Source organism: Nymphaea colorata, chromosome 8, assembly GCF_008831285.2.
Source record: "Nymphaea colorata isolate Beijing-Zhang1983 chromosome 8, ASM883128v2, whole genome shotgun sequence".
In the NCBI taxonomy this organism is placed as follows: domain Eukaryota; kingdom Viridiplantae; phylum Streptophyta; class Magnoliopsida; order Nymphaeales; family Nymphaeaceae; genus Nymphaea; species Nymphaea colorata.
In genome coordinates, this window is record NC_045145.1 from 3,394,929 (window position 1) to 3,422,137 (window position 27,209).

The window sequence follows — 27,209 nt, forward strand, 5'->3', positions numbered from 1 at the left end:
TTTTTGTAGTTATTGGTTTCGACTACCCATTGGGCCAAAATCCTTGCATTTCGATCAAGAGATTCCTAACTAAATTAGGCATTTTGGTTATTGCTGTTTTTCAAAAACATAGAAATTTCTGAAAATTTTTAGAAATCGAAATAAGCTTGATTTGATTGCTTTTTCCATTTATAAGATGGACTGCGCTCATGACTTGAGTTGGGGAATGGATTTGGTTAGCTATGGAGTCGGATCCACCTGCCCCATTCAAAACAGAGTTTAGGTTTGGATTGATGGTGTAAATCTCGAGAATGCATGCACATATGCTTTTCACATATACATTTTTGTGTGGCGACCCAACTAGACATCATTCCTAGCTTTTAAGAAACCCTACCCCACACGTTGGCTCGCTTTCTTATGTAGGAAACTGCGATAAATACATATACGTGTTATATTTTTTACTATATATATTATATAATATACGTATCTTAGTATTATAATAATAACATAACATGTACATACGATGTTTATAACATATTATGTTTACAACTTATATTATATTTTGGTCACATAATGTATATAATATACTATATACATTATTATGCTATACATCATTCCAATAATAAAATGGATTAGTGCCTCGCTAAAACTTCTTAGTCCGCTGGTGGTCAGACGCATCCGACTAAAATGTTATTGATTCGCACCCGACTCGCGTTTGACGCGAGTCCGGTGCGGTGTCTGTGCATTTTTGTCCTTTCTTTTAATTGTAATGAAAAACTATGGCGGGCACGACTTTTTCGTTTTTTCCCTTTGCTAACGCCTTCAGCCTTCTTAGTTCTCTCTCTCTCTGCTGCGATCCCTTCCACCGGCGGTAGCTTCCTCCCTGAGTGTCCGGCGACCGGTGTTGGCACTTGGCTGCGATCGTCTTCTTCCGGCTGCATCAAATTAGTTCAGGTAGTTTGTTTTTTCCAGCCGTCTGTCTCCCTCCATTGTTTTCCCCATTTCATCTTCTTCCTCAACCCTCTTTCAATGCCCTTGTTTTCTCTCGGTTTATTGTTACAGCCATTGCCTTTCCTTGCATAGCAGAAGGATTTCCTTGTGCGTGGAACTTGACCCACTCGGTTGCCTGCAGAAAGCGAGAGCAAGTGCTGCCACTCTTTGTACCCAAGGTATTGCAGAGTTCCACGATCAGATATTTTTTTCTCCTAACCCGAAGGGATGCAGTTATCTTTAGTGTTAGGGTTTCTCTTTTGTGCTTGGATTGATGTATCTCGTTTATTTGTTTCTCCGATCATGAATCGAGTTTTTTGTTGCTCTAATGATCTGAAATCTTGATTGGAAACTCGGAATTCGTCTGAGATCATGAGGGATTTGGGGCTAATTGTTTCGGTAGCCTTCAGAAATTTAGGTGTATCACCTGAAAACCTGTTTCCTAGGTTTCAGGTTTGGATGTATAGATTATTAAGCAGGGCGGATTAGTGCCATTTTGATCAGCCTTTACTTTGTAAACTTATGTAAACTCCATGCACCGACAGTCTTTGTGTCTTACATAGAGTGGTTCATAAACTAGATACTCAATGATACTGAAAATTGTTAATAAGGGAAAGCAGGACCTTTTATTTACACAAAGCAAGATCGCTTTAGATGAGCAAGAACTGTTAGCTATTATGAGAAAATGTTTATTGTGGATTCCTTGGAGGTTTTTTTTTTGTCATATATATTATATACATATTATTATTATTACAATAAATTAGTAATAATAATAATAATAAATACTCTCGCCGCACCGCCGCACTTAAATTTTTTGAAATGTGCCGCGCCGGCACCCGCACCAGCACCCACACCACGCACCTTGGTGGCATGCTTAACCTCAAGTTTTTTGAGTCGTTCGTGTGCAGCCCTACTTCTAGGTAATGCTTTCCTAAAAAAAGTTGGAAAAGAGTCGGAGGTTTTAATGTAGAAAACAAAAGAAGACATATTCATGTGATCAAAGGCAAACTACATATTAAAGAGGCAACCGGACATGCATATTTGAACAGTAGATTTCTTTCACTTCGGATCCCACACAACCCTCGGATCTTCCAAGGCTACCAATCACCTCCTTATTAGCAGATCTTCCATGTTGGCTCTTGAAAGTTTCCCCTTCTACCAACATATAACCAGGTTTGGTTATTAACTTGCCCTTCAATTCAATAGCTTTCCAACATTCTTATCTGTAGCAGCCGTCACCGAGTCGTGCACTATGAACTCTAAGAAGCCATGGATTGTGATGGTTCCAAGTGCGGGCATGTGCCATATCTTGCTTTTCATCCGCTTCACTGAGACCATCGTCGAACACGGCTTCAACGTCATCTTTGTTGCCACCAAATCCACAGTATCATATGCAGAATGACACCATATTTCTGCATTCCTTTCATCTTCTCCAGGCGTACATCCTCTATGGTACGACCCTCTTCCCCTGAATCCTAACTCTTCCCACCACAATACCACTGATCCATTCTGCCTTCAGTTTGAAACCTTAAGCCGCTCGAAGGACGTACTTCGCCCTCTCCTAAGCCAACTTGCTACGAAGGCCCCTATCTCTGCCTTCATCTTCGACATCTTCCTTGTTTCCTGCATGTGCGACATCAGAATCACTCTATACCGAACTACGTCCTCTTCGTGTCCTCTGCAACCATGCTTGCTTTCAGCATCTGCTTCTCAAGCTCTGAACCAAGTGGCGACCTGACCGAGGAAATTCAGATACTGGGAGTCGGGGCCGTCCCGTCTTACTGTGTTCCGCCGGCCGTAAAGAACCACGAGCACCTCTTCACCACCCTCTTCCACAAGAACAACAGAGCTCTCAACAGAGCAATTGGAGTTCTCATCAACACATTCTCCAAGTTGGAGGCAGAGTCTTTACAGGCACTCACTGATGGGAAGCTGGCACTGATGTCGTTGCCGAGCATGTTTCCCATAGGCCCGTTGGTGGGTGGAAGGCCCGCCGGCGGCGAGGGTTGTGCCCATGTGACCGAGTGGTTCGACGAGCAGCCTGAGGGCAGTGTGCTGTATATCAGTTTTTGGGAGTCGTCACGCTCTGGCGCCTGCACAGGTTGTGGAGTTGGCTAATGGGCTGGAGATGGCTGGCTGCAACTTCTTGTGGGTGCTCAAGACCAAGATTGTGGACAAAGAGGAGAGCCAAGGGGAAGCTCAGAATGTGTTGCCTGATGGGTTTGTGGAAAGGGCTAAGGCCAGGGCCCTGGTTGTAGACAATTGGACTGACCAAGAAGAAGTGTTGGCCCATGGCTCGGTCGGTGGCTTCCTCAGTCACTGTGGTTGGAGCTCAGTGATTGAGGCAGTGTGGCATGGGGTGCCCATTTTTGAATGGCCACAGGCTGGAGATCAGCTGCTCAATGCTATGGCTGTGGAGAGGAGTGGACTGGGGATCTGGGAAAGAAGTTGGAGAGAGTGTAATGGAGGAGGGCTGCTCAAGGGCCAGGAGATTGGCAGGCAACTGAGACTGTGGATGGGAGACAAGCATCTCAATGAGAGCACGCCCAGCAGCTGCGGGAGGAGGCTAGGAGGTCGATTAGCATGGCTGGAGACTATCGTAGGACTCTGGCCGAACTCATGGGTAGATGGAAAGCAGTTGCGTAATCTTGGATCTTGTTCTCTAAAATGTGTAGATGTGGAGGATGAAAATGGAACGTCAATAAATTTGGTGTAGAAATTTGTGTTGTAGGAATGGCTATTTTGGTGGGTTCAGAAGTATGCGGTTCAGTTGCTTTTGTTTAAGAAGCTATGTGAACTCAATTTATGCTCCTTCTGATTTGGTTTCCATCATTTGTTTCTTTGTTTCTTTTTTCATTTGAATGTAATGGCATTGCTTGTTAGGTTTCCAAAGAAAAATGTAATCACATTGCTTCAAGCATTTCTGTGTTGTTCCTTGTGCAGTGAAAATGTTTCTTGTATAATGAAAAGGTTGTAGAATTAGATTTTTCTAGCTGGCCGCACCAAACGCTGGAAAGAAATTGTGGAGGACGAGTGTTCTCTCGTCACCAGAGAACGCAAAAACTGTTCCTACAGCTTGTAACGCCCAAACAGTATGAGAGAGAGACAGAGAAAGCTGTATGAGACATTATGCCAGAGACAACAACCAAACAGTTTTAGTTCAATGGCTAACATGTTTCTTTTTTGGTGATCTAACCTTACTTTAAGAACAGGTTGATGTAAAACATGTATTAGGTTGAACATTTTTTGGGGTTTAGTAGTCCTTTCTAGTAAGCAAAGATGAACAGCTCCCAGTAATATCAACATTTTACAGAACTTCACATTTTTCATAAAAACAACTAGAACCAAAGCATGCTTACGTTAAATATTTTTTTAAATATATTAACATGTTTATATTTTGTTTAAAATGTTTTAATAAAACTTTAATGGGCTTGGTTTTTGTCCCTGACCTATTGGTATGAGAAAGAAAGACAGTGGGCCCCTCTAACCAGGTTTGGCTGGTGCAATCCTCTGTCATTCATAGCACAAGTCCTGATTCATGCATCGGGGCACACACACACATGAACCGTGGTGCATTTGTCAGAATAGATCAATCCTAGCTGGAATGATCCAACTTTTATATATATATATATATTGCTGATTTTTCCATTCTAGGTTGGATGGAAAAGTCTTTTGGCCTCTTACTGCACACCATTTGTTGCATTGCATTGTAATAAAAATCCAATTTGAGAGGTGATCTAATATGTCATGTATAGCAAAACACCACAGGCCAAAAGGGCTAAGATGAGAACTTTGAAGACCCATGGTAGGGGTGGGTTTGGATCGAACTAAAACAAGGCCTGGTCTATGTTAAAGGCACCAGGTTGGCACCTGATGGGTATTTAGTATCTGACCCAACTCGGGCCCTGGACCAAGCCTATTCGATATCTTATTTTTAATATTATTTTATTTAAATAAATATAAAATTATATATGTTATAAAAGTATATTTTTTAATCGAGCCCAATTGTAGGCAATCCAGATGGACTCAGGTGCGGGCTACAGTCACGCTATGGCCTGGCCAGATGCCTAGTCCTGGCCAAGATCCTTGCAGATGGGGCCATCTCGTTGTTTTATCAAGGATCACTCTCAGTTCTAAGTTCATTTTTAGAGAAAAACATGCAAGTCTTGTACTTGGTAGATGATGACATTTGAGTATACACTATCTAAGTAATTAATAAGTATCAAACTAAACAACTTCTTAAAGGGTCTCCTCATTGAATATGAATCTATTTTTTAAAATCTAATACCTAAATGCAATCCAAGACCCAAATGATAACCCAATAAAACTGGTCCAATTGGAACACTCAGAGTTGAGCATAATAAGTTTGCTATGGGTTTTAGGCCTAGATCTCTTGGTGCCCTTAATAATTGACCCAGATGATTAGTGACATATTTGGATTGGGTTTAGATATTTGGCAAGGAAAATCTCCCACTTCATTTCTTGTCGGCCTAAACAGGAGAAGAGTTGAGGCTGGGCTCGACACCTGAAATACTCAACTGGAGCTCGATTCCAACTCAAAAAATTAGGCTCAAGCTAGGGCTGCACAACGAGTCGAGCTACTCGAGCTCGATCGTTTAAGCTCGACTCGTAAGTTAAACGAGCTGCTTCATTAGTTAAACGAGTCGAGCTCGAGTTCACGAGTCAACTCGTTTAACTAATCGAGTCGAGCTCGAGTTCACTCTACAGGACTCGTTAAAGCTCGACTCGGCTCGATTAACATACCGGTTTTAAAAAAATCGGTTCAGCTGTCTCACTTTTCTCAGGCGGGAAAAGAAAAAGTTTAGGCTAGGGTTTCTTACTTTCTTTTTTTCGTTCTCCCTCTTTCCGACTCCGACTCTCCCTCTCTCTCTCGGTCTCTCCGTCGACCGTCGTCTCCGACAGTCCGACTTCTCTTCTCTTCTCCGCCTGACACCTGTGCTCTGCACAGCTGCCGCTGCCGCCCTGCTTGTGCTCTTCTTCTCCGCTTGTGCTCTGTGCTCCTGCCGGCTGCCGCTTCTCCTCCTTCGACCAGCTTCTCCATTGTGGTTGTTCCAGGGTGGGTGTCCACTATTCAACCTTTTATTATCTGGATTAATTGTATCTTATATATGAAACCGTTGGAGTCACTGTAGTTGTCATTGTATGCGCTTCTCTAGTGAATGTAAATTACTTGTTATACAGTTTACTTATCTAGGATCATCTATCTTCTTGATGTCGATATTTTGGATTTCTGTTTCTGGAGTTTTTGAACAAGACTTTATTTTCTGGCTGAGAGATTTGAGACATAGGTTTTGAACTTTAAAACATGTGCTTGGGGGGCCAAACATTTCAACCGTCTGCATTGCACTCGATAGGAGTGTGAACTTTCATGATGTTTAGGTCTTCAGAATTTAAGTCTAAAACTTAGGTAACGAAGCTGCCTCAGGTCATGCCTGTCATATACAGCCTTAATCTCCAAAATGGATGTCTGACTGATTACATTTCTCTAGATCATATACTCACCTATTTATCATGGTACTGCATATGGTTGTAATGCTTGTCCACCGGTACTATTTATCATCATCCTCATCATTGTGCCTTGCCCATTTGCATAAGGCTGCCCAAACTGATTATATTTCTTCATACAACATTACTTTTGATCTTAAATGTCGGTAAACGTTTAGTTTTTTCATATTTAGTAAGCAAGTTGGGCGATATCCATTCGGCTATTGATACTAAGACTTCTTGATGATGGTTCATCCTCGTCTTTCTTTTATTGTTTTCCACTTTTGTAATACATGGTTTCTGGATATTAAACAATTTTTATGTGTTTTCCCTGGGAGTTTAAGATGTTAGTTTTTTTTAGTGTAGAGCAACTGGAGTAGCAATCATAGCACCTAGCTGATTAAGTACTTTTCTCCCTTTTATATTATTTGAGTTTTCTCCTAGTTTAGCACGTCTGAGAACAAGGAATTAAGGTCGCTTTTCTAATTGTAGAGCCTTCCCTTGCCTCATAGCAAATCATTTTTTGTTTGCAGGTTGTTGCAACAATCATGCCTGAGGATTATCGATACATGAAGGTGAAAATTTAGTACTTGTTTAAAATATGTGCTTGGTTCTTGAATCGATTGGGCCTCTTGCCTATTCAGGCTTTCGTTTGCTTTCCCCCAAGTGTAGGCTGAGGTCAAAACAAGCTCAAGCTAAGCAAATCCAGAGCAATATTTCAAAACACAAAGATGCTATGACTTGGCATTCACTAAACTTCCCTAACCAAACTACAAGTCAACTCACTCTGGGTCATTTCTGTTTGTTTTTCATGTGTGTTGCAATGAAGAATCACCAAGCTTCACCAAGCATATGAATGTTTAGGCAGTATAGGTCAAAGCAAGGTTTTAGTTTTGTGCAATTTTAGTCTTTTTTTTCTATGACTTGCATAAATTTCCATAACAATGTATCTAATAAAAATAACTCTCTTGCAGGGAGCTTTACAGTAACAATTTAAGTGGTGCAGTACCTAATGAACTTGGGAATCTTTCAAGCCTGGTTAGTTTGGATCTTTACTTGAACAAGTTCGTTGGACCCATTCCTAGCACTTTGGGCAAGCTTACAAAGCTGCGATTCCTGTAAGCAAAAACTGTTTTCATATCTTGATCTGCAAATGTTAATTTGATTATACTTTTATCTTGGTCTTTTGGGCACACATTGTTTGCAAGGCTGATGATGATATTTTCTTATACTTTGCAAGGCTGTTGATAATATTTTCTTTGTTGTTAATTTTGCATTCCAAAGCACATGATATGTGTTAATGCAGCGTGTGATGCATGTATGGAAGTATGATATGCATACCTATCATACTGTGTGTTCTTTGGTGGTAACACTTCAAAAGTCTTCTTCTCTTTCCACCTTCTCAACACATTTGCTTTTAGTGCAACCATGATTTACAGCATGTCACAGTCATGTATTTAACTTAACAAAACAGTCTAATGTCATTTGAAAAATGCTTGATGTCATTGTTTTTTTATTTTTTTTTTGAACAAGTATTTGTGTCATTTGTGAAATGAAAAGGCAGTTGATGTCACAATGATTGGTCTGGATGACATCATATGGAAGGTTCTAATGCTTCTTTAAGGATTTCTGTTAAAACGCTCCAATGGTATTTGGGTATATTTCATATTTTTTCTTTTCTGTTTATTTATTGCTTTGTTGATTTTCTACTATGTTTTTAAATAAATCGATGTGAACCTGTTCTTATCAATCAATGCATGCAAGCAAAACTAAGTGTGGTTCAGTTATGCCACACTATATATATATATATATATATATATGGATGGATGTCTTCTTTTGGTATTCCCTTAAATTGTAAGGATGTCTTTTGTTGGTATTCCCTTAGATTGTAATATGTTTCTGTTAAATTTCATGTTCAAATAGGAGAAAAGCTTGAGCAGGAGGGAAGAACACTAGTTTGAAGAATGACAAATTTAGGAAGAAATATCATTGATAAGGGCAAACAAGTATGTGATTCGAGACAGAGTTCAGATGATGTCCCAAACGGAGTACATTCCTCTAATGAAACTCCTATGGATTCGCAAGACACTGAAAATGAAGGAGTTTCAATAGATGCTCCTGAAGTATGTATAAGTGGTGCAAAAAGATCAAGGTCAAAGACTTCATCAATATGGAATGATTTTGATGAGGCCATTATAAATGGTATCAAAAAAGGAAAATGTAAGTACTGCAGTACACTATTTTTAATAAGTGCAGGAGGATCTACATCATCAATGAGAAGACACAAATGTTTGACACGTTTTGCTAACAAAAAACAAACGATTTTAAGTTTTAAATCTGAGAATACTTCTGATGTCACGAAGAAGCTTATGGAAATAAGTTCCAACATCAATGCTCAGGCAATAAGAGAGATAATTGCAAAACTAGTGGCAACCGGAGAACATGTTTTTTCCATAGTAGATAATTGTTGGTTTAGATTCCTTCTTAGGCTTGGTTTTCCTAATTGGGTGCCAGTTTCAAGAACGACAGTTAAGAGAGATGTTATGAAATTATATGAAGATGAAAAGAAAAAATTGCTTCATGTCTTGAAGGGTGTTGATAAGATTGCTTTGACTACAGATATGTGGACGTCAAACCAACAACTTAGATATATGGCATTAACAGCACATTTCATTGATAAAGAGTGGAATATGCAACAACGTATCATCAACTTTACTGAAGTTGAGCCACCTCATACTGGGTTAGTTTTAGCAAATGTAATTGCTAAGCATCTTGCAGAGTGAGAGATTAAAAAAAATAATATCCATTACAGTTGACAACACTTCATCAAACGATGTTCTTGCTAGAAAATTAAAAGATAACATGGAAAAAAGTGGTATCAGCTTGTATTATGGAGGTAAATTTTTTCATGTGCGATGTGGTGCACATATTTTGAATCTGATGGTACAAGATGGGTTGAGTGCCATTAAAGATGAAATCATTAGCATTAGAGATGCAATTAAATATATCAAAATGTCACCTTCAAGACTCCATGGTTTTGCTGCTGCAGCTAGAGAGTTGGATCTTTCAACGACAAAGAAGTTTGTGTTAGATGTACCAACTCGATGGAATTCAACATATTTTATGTTGGAAACAGCTCTTGCATATAAAGATGCTTTTGCAAGGTATAGCATGGAAGACCCAGGTTTTGTATGGTTGCTTGGACCTAAGGATTGGGAAAAAATAGCAGTGGTATGTGATTTTCTTCAGGTTTTCTATGATGTGTCCACCTTATTTTCTGGGTCATCGTATGCAACAGCAAACTTATATTTTCTTGAAATTTGGAGAGTTAAAGAAATATTGCAGGAAAAGGTTGAAAATGAAGGTGGGTTTATGAAGGCAATGGCAGTGAAAATGAAGGAGAAATTTGATAAATATTGGAAATCTTGTAACTTGTTAATGATTATTGCATCCATATTAGATCCACGCGTGAAACTCACATTATCAGAATTTTTTTTTTCAAGAATTTACCAGTCAAGAGAAGAAAGGGAAGAACAAATGCAAATAATAAAACAATCTTTACAAGATGTTTATGAAAGTTACATTCAAAGAAATGAAGTGGATGTCAATATTTCTACTGCATCAACTACTTCCTCTAGTATTCAAGGTCGAGAGAGTCGAGACGCCCCACGTAGTGGAACAGAGCTATTTTTTGAGTTCTTAGGTAAAGCTGAGAATGTTGCTTTTCAGGTCACCAAATCTGAGATAGACACATATTTGGAGGATGGATTGATTAAGCATGATGATAATGGTGATGAAGATTCTTTCAATATTTTGCAATGGTGGAAGGATAAGGAATCTAAGTATCGAATTCTTTCACAAATGGCGCGTGATCTGTTGTCAATTCCAATAACTTCTGTTGCTTCAGAAAAAGCTTTCAGTACAGGAGGTCGAATTATTAATGATAGTTGTAGTTCATTGATGCCAAAAACAGTTGAAGCTTTGGTTTGTTTGGGTAATTGGGTAAAGAATGATGATGATCCAATGCATGAAGTTTTAACAAAAGTAAGTATGTTTTGAAGAAATTGTATTCATTAAATATTTTGTAAATAATTTGTTAATTGACTATATGTATTTCTTTCAGGTTGAGGATGAATCAAGTGAATATATATCATTAGAATGATTCAAGTTATCTCTTGGTAATGCTTTTTTTTTTTTTTTTCGTTGTTTTGTTTTCTTTTTTTTCTTGATCTAATGTGATTCTAGTGTCTGTTTCAGTTGCCTCTTGTAGTTTTCTGCTTTGATGTCCAATGTTCATGACTCATGATTGTGTGAAGAGCTTCTATATGAAGTGAGTATGTGAATTCGAGTTAGTGGTACCGTTTCTTAACTTTCCTTTACCAATTAAGAGCAGTATTTTAAATTTGGCAATAATGTGACATAGCCTTTTTTTCTATGTCATTCAGGAGGTGGCTGTTATTGTGGCTAGAGGAAGGGATGATTTATTTTCAAGTTTTGGTTCCTTGAGAGTTGAGAGGAGTGAGGGTTCTCAAAACATTTGTTCACTTATTTTTACATACTTATGAACAAGCTAATTATGTTTAAGTCCCATTCATTTGGAATGAATTTGATGGACTAATTTTCTGCACTGTCATTTTATTTGTTTATGATACACTCTATGAAACTTTGTAACTTGTAAGTTCAGAAGTCCATCAGGGACCTGCTGTTCTTAGAATCGCTATGGTTGTGAACTTGCGATGGCTGAGGAATTGGGACTTGAGATGGCAATTCGCTCATATGTGAAAGGTGGCAAAACATCTATACCTGTTCAACAACTTTCTGCCTGCACGTTGAATGCTTTCCAAGCAACTGATGAGTGATGACTCATCTATTGCATGTATGTGGTCTATTAGTAATGTACTATTGTTGGTAGTCTGGTGCTGCTGTTGCATACTAAGATATTGATTCATATGTGGTCCTCATGGAAAACCAAGTTGCCAAAGGAAAGTTGGTCTATTATTGTTCACGTGTCTCCAGCATGTGATTGAGTTCTGGTAAGTTATTTACAGTGAGTTCCAAATGTGTGTGTGTGTTACTTATATTTCATTCTTCTTGTGATTTGCAATGTATAATTTTTCTTTATTATTATTACTAGGCCCAATTTGAGTAAGTCATGGTTTTTAACTCAATTGTATCAGCTAAATGCTTATGTGGACTTCATTGCTTTCAAACGGGCTCCTTCTTTTGTTAGTACTCCTACAAACTGTAAAAAGACTTTTAGATTTCACGTTTGGTGCATGCCTTTACATAATTTTGACTGAAGATATACATTTAAAGGTGTAACTTTTGCCACTAAATTTGAACGATTGGTCACTTCATCTTTGCAGGTCTGGAGATTGGTGGTGAAATGAATCTGACTTCTGGAATTCAAGTGGCTCAACTAGCACTTAAACATCGCCAGAACAAAAAGCAGCAACAGCGAATCATAGTATTTGCTGGAAGGTTTGTGTAACTAACATAATTTGACATACCATGAAAAGTCTTTCGTATTCATTTTCTGCTTGAAATTCTGTGGTTGTAGTCCAATTAAACATGATAAAAAAAAGTCTTGGAGGCAATTGGAAAGAAGTTGAAAAAGAATAGTGTTGCTCTTGTCATAGTTGGGTTGAGTCACTGGGTTACACTAATCAGCGTCAACACAAGTTTGTGTCAGAAGATAGATTCATTGGTTGAATCCCTTAATTGAATGAGATTATGTTTTTTGCTAAATACTTACAGTGATGATAAGACTGGTTCATGAGTTCATTGAAAAGGTCAAGGCCCATATCATGATTGGCAGTACAGTACTCGTTTTCCCTAGCTTTTATCTTGATGAAACTCACTTAAGGCGTTGATTAAACCAGAGATCCTGAGGAGTCAAGGGCCTGCCAAGTTCCAGTTTAGCACATGACAGAAAGCGTAAAAGCTGAACTCATCCTTTAAACTTTTTGGGCCTTTTTCCATGTATCTTATCTAACAGTTTGATGAAGCTTGAATTGGTATATTATGTTCCTAAAGTTACGATATTATTGCCCTAAAATGTAGACATGAAAGTGCTCAGCATGCGGGCCCCAACAACAGATTTGGTTTGTAGGTGATTGTGATTGATGGCCGGTCAAAGTTGTAGATCAGTTGAGATTATGTATCTCAAGTTCTCAACTGATTAACTGTAAGTATATTGGTCTAAATTTTTTATTACTGATTCAGTTTCTCTCTGACAAAAAGGTAAAGATGATTCTACAGGTCTACTATCAACTAATTGAGCTTCATTTTGCCTTTTCTGCAGTTTTCTTTCTTTCATTTCTTATTACCATGTTAATATTTCTTCCTTCTTTTTAAATTTTGTGCTCAGTGGTTATTGGGCACCTACAACACACATATTCTTTTGATAGTATTCCTTGCGGTTGTTTCGATGCTGCTAGCGGGTTTCTTCATATACCATGCTCATCTCTGTCTGTCAAACACCACGACTAATGAGGTTTGTTGAGATCTTAATGCGAAGACTGCTTGCTTTTTTTAGGTGACTTTATCTGATGAAATCTTGTATTTTGAAATTTACAGACTTTTAAGTGGGCAGACTACATAAGCTGGAAGACCCGAGTAAACAAGGCTAAGGCAAGCAGCGCAGCCCTCAAGGAGGGTGGGTGCTTGGAGGGGTGGCTTAGTGTATGGCAAAAGCCGTTTCCAAGAAAGAAGGTGCATCTGGCCCTTCTCTGCCTTCCGGTGGGAGGAGGAGGAAGCTGCTGCTTCTAAGGAGAACCTATATGATCAACGGATGTCGTATAATTTGTTTGAGATCATTTGTCCACTATCAGAAAGAGCCTCTTTTTCACGGAGGAAAGCACCGTGATGCCCACTTCATGCTGGGACCTAGGCACTCAGATGATCCATTTTTTTGGCACCATGTTTTTTTCATATTTTGAGTTTGGGACCTAGGCAATCGTCAAAATTTGATGGTGATGGTTACAATCTGCTTCCTGGTTGGATCATGGTGTCCACCTCCATGTGCTATGGTGATTGCCTTGGCAATGCTGGCTCGTGACGAGTTGGGCATGACCTATGGACTATGGTGATGTTCTGGCCACAGACGTTCTTGTAAATTTACTACTACCGAGCATTTGTATGTGTCAAATGATGTTAATATATGTGTCAAATGATGTTAATATATGGCGTGGAGTTAATCGAGCTTAAACGAGTTGTTCTTGCGTCTGTCTCTTCAAGAGCAAACGAGTTTATCGAGCTTAATTGAGTCGAGCTCGAGCTTGACTCATGACTATCGAGTCGAGTTTGAGCTATTGTAGTCGAGTTATTGTCGAGCCGAGCTTGACTCTTACTTAGGCGAGCCGAGTTCGAGCTAGCCGAGCTCGGGCTCGACTCAGCTCGTGTTCAGCCCTAGGCCTCAGGCTTAACTTCATAATGCATGTCTATAACTGTACTCTGATAAACTTGTTCATTTGATCTTCAAATTATCTAACTAAAATCTGCCACTTACTTTATCAAGGTAACAAGACTTTGAAATAATGACTAAGATTGGATGTGAAAGAGAGGGTGTCATCCTAATGGGAATTAATAGCAAAAATTGGAGAGAGAGAGGGAGAAAGAGATACACACGATAAAATAGAAATATATGGCAAAATTTGAGGACAGACAAGGCGGGAGAGTCACCCTGCATTAGTAGACAAGGTTTAGGTTTTTCTCAAGCTTGACAAGCTATGTTTTTCATATGCCTATACAAGAATTGGATTTTGGAATTTTTTTTTAAGTTTATTTTGAATAGAGACTTGGATTTGTTTAGAAATATTTTGTATTTCAGGAATTTTGAAGATTTTAAATTGTCTTTGGAATAGAATTATTGGATTAATGCCAGATTTAGTAGTTGAACTTTGATTTTACCCCAAAAGTTGGAACTTTGAATCGGTGAAATTTGGATTTTAAATAAAATTTGAACAATTGAAGCTTAGGTAAAGGATTTTTGGACTTGGAAGCTAAAATTTTAGGTAGGGACGACTAGAACATTTAAGCTATAATTTTGAAGATAGTTTGGGTTTTGGGATTTGAAACTGATTGGAAAAATTCTTGGGAGCATTTGAACTGGAATTTGGTTTTGAAGCCAAAATCTAGAAATTGGAGTTGGAATCATTTGAGAATTGAATCTTGGAGGTCGAAATTTTGGGTTTAGAATGATTGGAACTCGACAAATTCAGAATTTTTGAAAACATATTTGGATTTGGCATTTAGTGCCTTGAAATTCCGGTCAATCTTAGTCATGAGAAATTTTCTTGATTTTGGGCAAATTTGAATTTTGGTTTCGGAATTTTGAATAATTTTGTACGTCCGTTAGACTTTAGGATTTTTTAGAGAAGTTTTTTTTAGAAATCCTGAAGTTCTTTTGAGACTTTGATAAGGACATGAAAATTTGCTTGATTTTGAGTAGATTCTGGGTTGAAAATTGACTCCAGGATGAAATTGATTTTGAGAAAATCTCAATCATTGAATCCGTCTGAAATCGACTTTGAAAATTCTTAGGTTTGTAGTCATTTTGAGAAATTTTGTATTTTTTCTCCAAAACAAGTGAAGTGTTTTTAAGTTGTTGTCGCAATATGACTTGATCATTGTAGCGAATCCTACTCGACTCACTAAGATCTTGGCAAAGATGAGTAGGTGCATTTATGAAGTGAGTGCATGCATGCTTCCATTAAAATAAACTACATCTTTATTCACTTCTCATTTCATTTAAAGGGTGAGTGGTTCATTCCACCGCCCTAAGAAAGGCCACTTGACCCCTCCCCTCGGTGACCCCCTCCTTGGGTTTTTACATAACATGCTTCAGGCCTTTTTATGGGCCAAAGTTAGAGCGTACTGGGATGTAACAGTGACCACTCCAAGGTTCGAACCTGAGTCCTTAAAGGAACCAGACCATCTTACCGTCCAGTACCACCCCTTGGGGTATCTCTATTAATACTTCACTCTATTTCTCTCCATACACAATTTAATTGAATCTCACATAGACATTGGTTCACCTTGGAAGTAAGAAATGTTGGACGTCCTCCAAGTCTATTCTCGATGTCGAGAAGGCTTTTAGGAGTAAGGTCCAGGAGCTTAGGTTTTGAAATCTTCGTTTTGGAAATCCATAGAATTCCAAAATTTTATTTGACAAATTGTGAGGGATTGATTAAATTTCATTTTTGGCTCGACCGTGGGTAAAAATGGGTTTATTTGATCAAAACCCAAATTTAGGGACTAAGTTTTAGGAAATGCTTTATTGGCCAGGAAAATCACATTTTTGGATTTCTCTAGATCTTTAGAAGCTTGGCTTTGATTAGATTGCTGGATTTTTTTAAAGTTAATAGATTTTGGAATAGCTTGATTTTGGATATACGTGTTTCCAAATGTACTTTGTAAAAAATCAGATTTCTTTGTGGCTATTGGTTTCGACTACCCATTGGCCAAAATACTTGCATTTCGATCAAGAGATTCTTTTAGAAACTATTTAAATTAGGCATTTTGGTTAATTGCTGGTTTTCAAAACCATAGATGTCTGGAATGTGGACTCGGCTGGATGACACCACCACACTTGTGGAGCTGGAATGCTTCTCTCTCTAGGGCCGTTTCAGCTAGCTTGAGAGAGTTCCCTTGCTGGTTTTCAACGGGCCTAATTTATAGGCACCTGAAATTTGGGGGACTCCCACTTGATTTTGCATGGGCAGGAAGACACCACGTCTGTTGCGTGTGTTAGAAACAACACAGAATAAACTCTCATCTCGCACTCTCAAGAGGGGGTTAAAAGCAACAAAGAAGAAGACAACGATTTACGTGGTTCGGAGCAATAATCTCCTACGTCCACGGTCGCACAGATCTCTTGTATTCTCTCTCTTCTATGAACACACAGAACAGACACTCTCAAGCGGCGGCCATCCTCAAAACATAAGGATTAGGGCAAACCTGCATTTGTACAAAATGACATATATGCCCTTACCGCGAAGTTGGATCCGCGGTATTGCAAATGAGTGTCCAGTATGGATCAACTTCCATACACCAACAGCGTGCACCTTCTTCTCCACCAACCGGTGTCTTTCTTCATGCATGCTGGTTTCAGCTGCTTCTTTCCATGTTTTCTAGGAGGAGATCTGCTGAAGTTGGCCTGACTTCAGTCAGCTTTGTAGATTTCCAAAGAGGAAAGCAAAGGAGGATGGGAACAAGCCAGTCATGGCAGTGCCCTCATGTTTTGATTCTGATTTTCAGGCCTTGGAACTTAGGAACATATTTGCTGTTCCTGAGAGAGTAAGACCAAGAACTACTCTTTGATTTCTTGGCAAAGTTATTTGAAGGGCACGCCCAACCCAACTGGGCTGCTCTTGATTTTCAAAATTTCAAGTTTCCTTGTCTTCTTCGTTCCAAATGAAGGAGTAAAAGAGAGGAGCACGCTTAATTTCAGGCTGTTCTCTAGTATATCACACTTTGGAATTTTTCAAAAAAAAAAAAAAAAAAATCTAAAGAGAGCATATTATTCTCAATTCTCTCTTGTTTTTTTCTAATGGTCAGCTTATTTGGATTGACCTGTTCGAAAAATTTAGAACACGCGCAGGTTGGGGTGCAGTATTGATTTGCTTGGAGATTGGCTCGGCCTCGAGTGTGCCGAGGTGCCTTTCTCTTGAATTTTTGAAAGAGTTTTGGGAAGGGAGAGAAACATGCTCACTCGGATAGCTTCTTGGCTAATGGGAGAGGATAAGCTCGGTTGGGGCTGATCCGAGTTGATTTGCTATCGAGGCGTTTGAAGTCAATTCTAGGATTCCTTGAAATTATAAACTTGGGTTTTAATTTCTAGAAAGAGTCAATTTCTAAATTGACTTCAAGATAATTTCTGAAAATTAGAAAGTCCTTGCTTTAGGCGAATTATTCCTAGATTATTTTTCATTGGTAGTGTCTTCCTAGAATAATTCTAAGGAAGAATATATATATATATATATATATATATATATATATATATATATATATATATATATATATATATATATATATATATATATATATATATATATATATGAGAGAGGGAGAGTCACTATCTTCTCTCTTTGCTTTGAAACAAAATTGAGAGAAGATTTTAATTCTTCTTACTAATGAGAATTTTAATTTTGCATGTGAAAGTTCTAACTTATGGGCCTCGATCTGGATTGATTCCAGAATTTTAGTTTTGGTTCCAATTGAATTTGAAATCTTGTTCAATATTCTGATTTTGCAGTTCATTATTCTAAACTGAATTTGCTAGTAATTCGTAGACTCGGGTCTATAATTCATAGACTCGGGTCTAGGATTGTATTGGGTGGACATCGACGCTTGCCCAAAATATTTTATGAAATTTTTCAAAATTTACTGAGAAAAATTTGAGGTGTAAACACACAAAAAGAGAGAAAGATAGAGAGATGCAGCCAGTGCAAGATATATAACTTTTAGTAGTGTTCAAAAAGCACCTTTGAATGTCTTTTGTAGGGCATAATGAATGTCACTATAAATGCCAATAGATGTTGCAACTCTGATGTTATTCTATGACTTAATAGTGGGATGCCATAAAATGGAACACATTCTGTGACGTTTTGTCACTGAAGAGATTTCAGTGATGTTGCATTTATGCCATAGTACATATTTTTAATGGGGTATGCAAAGAGCTTTCAGTGGCATTCTTTGAGTGTTGCTATTAGACTTTTATGAAATACCAAAAACAAATGCTTCTATGACACTCTACCCATGGTTTATGACTTCGTTACTGCATCATTGAAAGACTTTCAATGACAATGATAAAATGCCATTATTGATGACAATTTTTGATTGCCACTGAAGGCCTATTACAAACATCATTACAGATCTTTAGTTACTATTACATAGAAAGTTAAATACACTGGACATAAGAATTTTTTCCTAACAATATAAAGATCAATTTCATTAAAATAAGTTTTTTACACATTCAAATGTGTAACAATACAAAAATCACAATCTACAATAGAAATCCAAGATTTATAACAAAATTATCAGCAGTCTGCATCGGGCTATCATGCTTTATCAAATTGTTTTCCATTTTCTCCAAGTGGTCCTTCTCATGCTTAGTAGCCACATTTGTTGATTCCAACGACCCATCCTACTCAAACCCCAGATATTTCATAACAAGCACATAAGTCAAATAAATATATAAAGGAGAGGAAAAGCAAAGGTGAAGATTCAGAAGCCACGGAACTCAGGTATTCATTAGGTAAACAATCACAAATCCCATGTCATTTTAACTGAAGTAGCTGAATGAACCACAAAAAGGTCCTAATTTATACCTAGATTTGTATAAACTTAATATAAAGCAGAAGAGAAATTGATGTTGGTCATCCCCCCACCTTGTGCGAAGCATGTAAAAACAGTGAAAGATTTAGACAAGAAGAAAAAAAACGCTTGCAGTGAAAAGAACGCCTGCAGTGTGCAATCAACTAAATACATGAATTGCTAAAGCCGTGTCATTCAGAGGGAAGAAAAGACCATGCATCACTGCCACCATGTTGAAAAGATGTGTCTTATCAAGATAAGGCGGATAAGGTGGATCAATCTTCTTAAGATCTTATCTAAAGCTAATCCTTGATCTTAGGCAACATTAGAGGTTTCTATGTATATCACCAAAATCAAAGACTATATATATTGTGTAGTCGACAATGAATAAATCAACTTCTTCCTCTTCTCTCGTTTTCCTCTTTTCCCTCTTGTTCTCTTCTTTCACAATCTTTAACATGGTATCAGAGCAGAGTAAAGATGAGCAATGGCATATGCTGTCTTTGCAGAAATTTCCAATCTGACAGACCAAGGGATCGTCACAGGCCAGAGGTAATCCCAGCCATCGTCACAGGCCAGAGCGTTGTATACTTCGGTGATCATTCCCCTTCATAGTGCCCAAAGGGCATCCTTGGGTCGTTCGACTGGAACCAACGCCTGAGCAGGCAGGAATCGAGGAAACTTGGGCATCCTTCTTCCTGTGCGACTGAACAGGGGCAAAACCAGACTTCCGCCCTCCGATCATCTGCTTGCCGCTGTTTTCACTAGAGTTCATTCACCATGAAATTGCTCAAGCAATGTCTCCGGTGAGTGGCGGTTCCAACAGACATGAGCTCGACCTGTGTGGTGGTCGGTACCCGCCGGAATAGCCCGATTTCTGGCCTCCTGTCCTGTTATTGCCTGTTTGGGCGTTAGTAGCTTCATCAATCGCTAGCGACAATTCCAGCGATCGACGGCGTTCTTGGCGCTCAGACTGACACTCCAGCCTAAGGCGACCGTGCTGGATCCTGAGCCGGCCGGAATTGAAGTTTCTTCTGGCGGTTCCCTGTTCTGCTGCAGGCCTCCTATTGCAGCGCCTTCTAGCGGAGAGTCCTGTTCCACTTTTCAATCAGAAAAACATGTTGTTCCAGAATTCTTTCTTCTGAACAGAAAAGTGATGTTCTGGTTTCTGTTCTGCAACACTCGGTGACTTCTGAGTTTCTCCGGCTTGAGGTGCAGGCGACCCGCGTTGCTGCTGCTGCATCGCTGTTGCTGTGGCAACGATAGCTGCGACTGCAGAGAACCTCACAGGTTTGGGGAAGATGGCAGAAAGGGGAGAGGTCATTCTAAAGGAACGCAAAGATGACGACATTAGTACAGGAAGCCCATATTATGTTCATCATTCTGATGGACCAGGTACCCCTTTAGTCTCTAATGTCTTGACAGGAGATAACTATATGATGTGGAGGAAGGCCATGACAATGGCCCTTTCCGCCAAAAACAAGTTATGATTTGTCGACGGATCCATCACCAAGCCTAACAGTCCTATGTTCCTCAAAATTACGTGGGAAAGATGCAACAACTTGGTTCAATCTTGGATTTTAAACTCCATCCATAAAGATATCTTGGCTAGTGTAATTCATGCCAAGACTGCTGCCCAAATTTGGAGTGATCTTGAGGCTCGATTTTCTCAAGCCAATGGCCCACGCATTTACCAAATACAATTTCAGATAATGAATTGCAAGCAAAATCAATCGTCTATTGCAGCTCATTACACAAGAATGAAGGGATTATGGGATGAGTTAGCCCTCTATGCTAACATCCCTGATTGTTCGTGTGGTACCATGAAGGCTATTGAGAATCTTCACCAACAAGATCAACTTATGCAGTTCTTGATGGGCCTTAATGATAGCTATGCAGCCATTAGAAGCCAACTCTTGTTGATGGATCCGCTTCCTACTATAGCCAAAGCTTATTCTCTTCTTATTCAGGAGGAGAAACAAAGGGATGTGAATATGGTACATGCTCAGGAAAAGGTCTCTATTCTTGCAATGCAGCCTTCACCACAAATGTATGAAAGAAACAAAAACAGTCAGACCAAGGAGAGAGGAAGACCACGTATGAAATGCGAACATTGTGGTAAAATTGGACACATCAAAGCTAAGTGTTATTTTCTTGTTGGTTTCCCTAACAGGTCTGGTTCTTCTAATGCATTGACAAAGCCAAAGGCTAACGCTGCCCTAGGAACTGCATCCAACGATCAACCCAATGAGCAACTATTCAAAAAATTCCTTGACTTCATGGAGAACTCTAATCAAGGTACCATTGAACCCAGAGTTAACCTCTCAGGTAAATACTCCTCGCCCATTTCATGTCTTAAACAATCATGGATCCTTGACACCGGTGCAACCCACCATATCACTAACGTTATCTCCAACCTTTATGAACCCATCATCACCAATCACCCTCCTATCAGTCTACCAAATAGGTCCAAAGCCAACGTCACCCATATAGGTGACATTCATTTGAGCCCTAAGATAACACTGAAAAATGTTCTTTATGTTCCTAGCTTTGCATTCAACTTGATATCTATTCCTAAACTCTGTAGTGATTTAAGATGTGATGCAAAATTTAATGAGAACTCTTGTGTGGTGCAGGACCGTCACTCGACGACTATGATTGGAACGGGTAGATTGCAGAATGGATTGTATGTCCTAGATGAAACAAATCTCAGCATAAACTTAGCTACCACCAAATCTGCTCCATGGCATCTTCGGCTCGGGCATGCTTCTGATTCCAAACTTTCTATTTTATCTCGTTTGAACCTTATTGACACTTGTAGATCTGTTGATACATGTGATATTTGCCTTGTTGCTAAGAACACTAGACTTCATTTTCCCAACAGTACTATTTCAACACATGCTCCTTTTGACTTAATTCATTGTGATGTGTGGGGAAGTTATCACACGCCTTCATTGACTGGTGCACAATATTTTCTAACTATAGTTGATGATTTTTCTCGATCTACATGGATTTATCTTATGAGATATAAATCTGAAGTTTTTGGAGTCATTAAAAATTTTGTCGCACTTATTGAAAACCAGTTTCGAACTAGAATCAAAATTCTTAGAAGTGACAATGGAACTGAATTCTTTTCACAAGAGATGAATAACTTTCTTCATGAAAAAGGCATTGATCGTCAACATAGTTGTGTTGCGACTCCTCAACAAAATGGTGTGGTCGAACGCAAGCATCGAGACCTCTTAAACATGGCACGAGCATTGATTTTTCAAGCTAAACTACCCATAAAATTTTGGGGAGAATGTGTCACCACTGCTGCTTACATTATCAATAGGTTACCATCTAGTGCATTAAATAATAAAACTCCATATGAAGTTTTATACAAACGCCCACCAAACTACAAACATATGCGTGTTTTTGGATGTCTATGTTATGCCTACAATATTCATAAAGATCACAAGTTTGACTTAAGGGGAAGGCGATGCATATTTCTTGGATATCCATATGGTCAATCAGCTTACAAGGTTTATGATCTTGAAAGTGGGTCGTTGTTCACCAGCAGAGACATCAGATTTTGTGAAAATCATTTTCCATATAAAAATGAAGTGCACACTGGGGACAATGAACAAGTGGTTCTTCCTTTACCATTCAATGATTATGTCTCAGGAGAACATGAGTTTCTTTCAAGCCCAAGCAAACCTCTTCTAGATGATGAGACCAACCCAGATCCCATTCCTCAATCCATCGAACCTACTCATAATGATTCAATCCAGCTTCGCAGATCTATGCGACCTAGGCATATACCAACTCATCTAAAGGACTACAAATGTTTCTCAATCTTGCCCAGTTTCAGCCATTTGTTGAAGAGTGAAGGGACAAGCCCCACAAAAGGTACTCGTTACCCGATTGCACAATGTCTTGATATCACTAACTTCAATTCCAACTACAAGTGTTTCATGTCTACCCTCCTTGAGCAATGTGAACCTTCATCCTTTGCCCAAGCCATGCAGGACCTTAGATGGCGTGATGCTATGAAGGCTGAAATTGATGCATTAGAAGCCAACCATACCTGGACTGTGACGAAACTTCCTCCTGGCAAAGTTCCCATAGGCTGCAAATGGGTATTCAAAATCAAATACCAATCTGATGGCTCTATCGAGCGATACAAGGCCCGCTTAGTTGCAAAAGGGTATACACAAACAGAAGGAATTGATTACAATGAGACTTTTGCTCCAGTCGCCAAGATCTCTACTATTCGAGGTCTATTGACTATTGCCGCTATTCAAAAGTGGCACTTGTTTCAAGTTGATGTTAATAACGCCTTCTTACATGGTGATCTAGAAGAAGAGGTTTATATGCAATTACCTCCTGGATTTAGTCGACAAGGGGAGGAAGGAATGACATGTCGCCTAAATAAGTCTATATATGAGCTTAAACAGTCTTCTCGAAATTGGTTTTCCAAACTTGCTACCTTTCTCAAAGACATGGGCTATATTCAATCCAAAGCAGATTACTCATTATTTTCCAAGATCGGCACTAGAGGACGAACATTTGTTGCAGTGTATGTCGATGACATCATCATTGCAGGGGATGATTTGAATGCAATCAATTCCCTAAAGCACATGATGAATGAAAGATTCAAGTTGAAAGATTTAGGCAGACTCAGATATATTCTTGGCATAGAATTAGCTACTTCAAAGGATGGTATCTTCTTATCTCAAAAGAAATATCTCCTCAACATACTTCATGAGACAGGGTACATGGGAGCAAAACCATGTGAGACACCTATGGAACAACACATAAAGTTTGACAATGAAAAGGGAGACATCCTCAAAGATCCAAATCATTATAGAAAAGTGATTGGGAAACTAATATATCTGACCTTAACAAGGCCAGACATTGTTCACACAGTCCACATCTTGAGCCAATTTATGAGTCAACCACGAGTGCCGCATAAAGAAGCCATGAACCGTTTATTGAAATATCTGAAGGGAACTGCTGGATATGGAGTTATGTTGTCATCAAAGGGGCCGATTCACCTCAAAGCATATTGTGATTCAGATTGGGCTTCATGTCCAATGACACGAAGATCTACAAGTGGATATTGCACCATGATTGGGAATAGTCCTATTACTTGGAAAACCAAGAAGCAAACAACAGTCTCTAGATCATCTGCAGAGGCAGAATACAGGTCTATGGCCCTCGCCACATGTGAGCTTATTTGGCTAAAGGCTTTACTCAAAGATCTCGGGATCGTCCACAAAGAGCCCATGACGTTATTCTGTGACAACCAAGCTGCAATGCATATTGCAGCCAATCCAGTGTTTCATGAGAGAACAAAACACATCGAAATAGATTGTCATGTGGTGAGAGATAAGATTCAGAATGGAGACATCCAAACTCAATTTGTTCCCACAACTAAACAAGTTGCAGACATGTTTACCAAGCCCTTGGGACGAGAAGCATTCCACAGTCTGAGAAGCAAGTTGGCGCTTGGCAATCCGAGAGCGTCAACTTGAAGGGGAGTGTTGAAAAGATGTGTCTTATCAAGATAAGGCGGATAAGGTGGATCAATCTTCTTAAGATCTTATCTAAAGCTAATCCTTGATCTTAGGCAACATTAGAGGTTTCTATGTATATCACCAAAATCAAAGACTATATATATTGTGTAGTCGACAATGAATAAATCAACTTCTTCCTCTTCTCTCGTTTTCCTCTTTTCCCTCTTGTTCTCTTCTTTCACAATCTTTAACACACCATCCCTGCCAATACCATTGTTGTTGTTGCCATATTTGTTCTGCAAACCGGCCCGACCTGCTGCAATGCATGAATCCCTAAAAGAATCCAGTTAAGTGATAAGACAATCAAATAATGAACACTCAAATTCATGAACCCTAAATTTCAAACAGTAAAGTATATCAATAAAACACTCAAATGAAGAACACATAGTTTCAAGAATGAAAAAAAAAAAAGCGAAGGGAGGGAAAAGAGAAGGCTGACTTGCTTGTCTCTCGCAATCCTTTGGTAATAGCAGTGACTACAAACAGAAGCTGAGAGTGCAGAAGATCGAGAGAGAGAGAGAGAGAACCATTAACACCTCGGGTGATGTACGGATGACTTTGAGAAGAGAGCATGTTGAAGGAAGAAGAAAACACTGGATTGCTCCTCGATTTGGCACTCCTTGACAGAAATGGCAATTGCAAATTGAAGCTAAGAGATGAAGAAATGGTGGAAAATCTAAAGTGAGAGAGTCAGACATGAAATCGGAACTCCATGAGCAAGAAAGGATGTCAAAACTTAAGTGAACCCAAGCTTCACTAGGTTAAAACAAGTGACTTCTAATAAAAACTCGTACTCTTTTCATTTGTACAACTCAAACTTAGGCTCGAAAGGAGCTTTATTAAGTCGAGTCTGTGCTACTTTACTCATCGTTAAGGCTAATTTCTTACCTCCAATTTTACCTTCTAAACATTTGATTTTCTCAAATTCTCTCGTCATCTAGCCATCTAACTTGCTTACCCTCTTTTACCTCGTGTTATTTTTCAGGGTCGTTTGACAATGAGAACAATAATATATTATTCTATGTACCCAAAGTATTGAGGTACATTCATCGAATACTGTAACATAGTATTTCATAAATATACCCCAATTATTGGGGTAAATATGTAAAAATAGAATGTTATTGTTGTCATTGCCAAATGACCCATTAATGTCAATCAATCTTGCTTCCTTACAAATACAAATTAGGTTGTAAGCCTCAAATAGTTTCACCATGTATCAGTTGAACAAATAATGATATTCAAATTGTTAACAAGATGAACTCATGGACAAAATATATTTAATGAGAAAATGAAAAATGTAGGAGTACTTGAAAATAGCTAAGAGTATTTCCTCTTATAAAAACACAACTTTTTTGTCGATCCAGGAATCCCATTATTGTGTTTTTACATTGAAGATGAACCACTCCATTTGTACATAACATTTCTCCAATAAGACAACCTACATAAAAAAAAAAAGTTAAAGAGATTGGACAAGAAAAAAAGGTGTCATAGTCCAAAATAAAATCACCTTGTAAGATGGCATTTGTGTATAATTCATTCTAAATTTACCTAATGCATTATACTTTTGTTAAAACCTTCAAAAATTATGAAGAGTTTCTAGCTTATTTGGCAAATGAAATAGTTTGTAACTGTTCTATAAATCTGTCTTAAAAGTTGAAACACTTTTTAATGTGTTCTATATGAATTTGCTGCAATCTTTAGACCATATTAATGGGACAGTTACATATTATTCAATTTGCCAAATGAGTCTAAAGGGATACTTTTGAAGAACTCCAGCTAAAGGCATTCATGATTGAGAGATTATTATTTATTACTGCTTACACGACAATTCACATGCATAACAAGAGAAAAACCCTAAAAATTTTGTTCCCATAAGCTTTCACGCATATATATTATACAAGATTCGCATCCATAAACTGGCATTCTTAGTGCAAGATGGCTAGTCTAAGGACAAATTAAAGGTAATTACAATAATATCCAGTTGGAGTACTCAAATTGGTCATTTATGAATACAACCAGAATATAAAAATTTTATATATTTACTATATATAACTACATGACTATATACACATCATTAGGTAAGAAGAGGGAACTATGATGATGACCTTATTAAGTCAGATACACATATACAAAAGGTGCTACTTTGTAAGATTGTCAGATTCCGAAGTGGGTATGTATATCTTGGGCGTAAAATTTAAATCCAAGAGATAAATATAAAAAGTAGCATGTGTTTATAGCCAATAATGCTTAGTTCTTAGTAGTGAAATCATGGTTTTGTGAATATAGTTTCCGAAAAAATGTATTCCATGTTTGTTGTTGTCGCACACAAAATTGCATTAGCACTTTTGAGTAATGCAAGCCTCACAATCTAGAGAATCATTCGTACGTGAAAAGAACATTATGTTTTGGAAATTTAAGTTATCAAAATACATGTTTCAAATATACCATGCATTTATTCCAGAAAAATGGCGGGATTATGTCTTTGCATTTGGTATTAGATTTAAGAACGTCTATAGTTATCATGTTTTCTTAATCAAGAATATAAATATGTGTTGTAGGAACATGTATCCTGGTAACATAACGTTTTAGTTTTCCAATCAAATGCACCCAGGTGTTTTCGAAATTTTATGTAGTTAGAACCTTAAACCCTATTATGCAATAAAGTAATATTGCCAACGTTTTCTCCATTCAAACCTTTTAATTCACATTATAGCATGAGGCTTGTCCACATGGTCGGCTTGAATGATCATGCGATTTTTGGGTGAACAGAAAAAGTATTTCATTCTACTGCCAGAAGATAGCCGAAGCTCCCATCAACCCTAGAAGATAGCCGAAGTTTCCACCAACCCTTTGTCA

The 27,209-nt window shown here is 38.4% G+C and overlaps 1 protein-coding gene and 1 pseudogene across 25 annotated transcripts; both read left to right on the top strand.

Moving 5' to 3' along the window:
- Positions 1-785: 785 nt before the first annotated feature.
- LOC116258925 (zinc finger BED domain-containing protein RICESLEEPER 2-like) lies at positions 786-13,684 on the top strand. 25 transcript variants are annotated; one of them, XM_050079151.1, is made up of 13 exons: positions 786-933; positions 1,042-1,148; positions 7,008-7,049; positions 7,449-7,592; positions 8,398-10,518; positions 10,598-10,652; positions 10,732-10,804; positions 10,920-11,955; positions 12,232-12,266; positions 12,357-12,411; positions 12,538-12,661; positions 12,845-12,970; positions 13,054-13,684. In XM_050079151.1, the coding sequence occupies exons 5-6, from the start codon at positions 9,337-9,339 to the stop codon at positions 10,634-10,636; spliced, it is 1,221 nt and encodes a 406-aa protein (XP_049935108.1). In that variant the 5' UTR covers positions 786-933; positions 1,042-1,148; positions 7,008-7,049; positions 7,449-7,592; positions 8,398-9,336; the 3' UTR covers positions 10,637-10,652; positions 10,732-10,804; positions 10,920-11,955; positions 12,232-12,266; positions 12,357-12,411; positions 12,538-12,661; positions 12,845-12,970; positions 13,054-13,684. The 25 variants fall into 25 exon arrangements, 23 of the variants coding, with proteins under 23 accessions (XP_049935108.1, XP_049935110.1, XP_049935103.1 ...); XM_050079153.1 differs by lacking the exon at positions 12,232-12,266 and having other exon boundaries at positions 10,920-11,699; positions 11,841-11,955; XM_050079146.1 differs by lacking the exon at positions 12,232-12,266 and having other exon boundaries at positions 10,920-11,507; positions 11,841-11,955.
- Positions 1,773-3,889, top strand: LOC116258830 (UDP-glycosyltransferase 708G1-like; annotated as a pseudogene).
- Positions 13,685-27,209: the final 13,525 nt, after the last annotated feature.

Excerpts from the sequence above, each read along its gene's own strand:
- LOC116258925 (XM_050079152.1), top strand. The coding sequence starts at position 9,337 with ATGGAAAAAAGTGGTATCAGCTTGTATTATGGAGGTAAATTTTTTCAT. Across the intron at positions 10,519-10,597 it reads TGCATGAAGTTTTAACAAAA|GTTGAGGATGAATCAAGTGA; the intron begins GTAAGTATGTTT and ends TATTTCTTTCAG.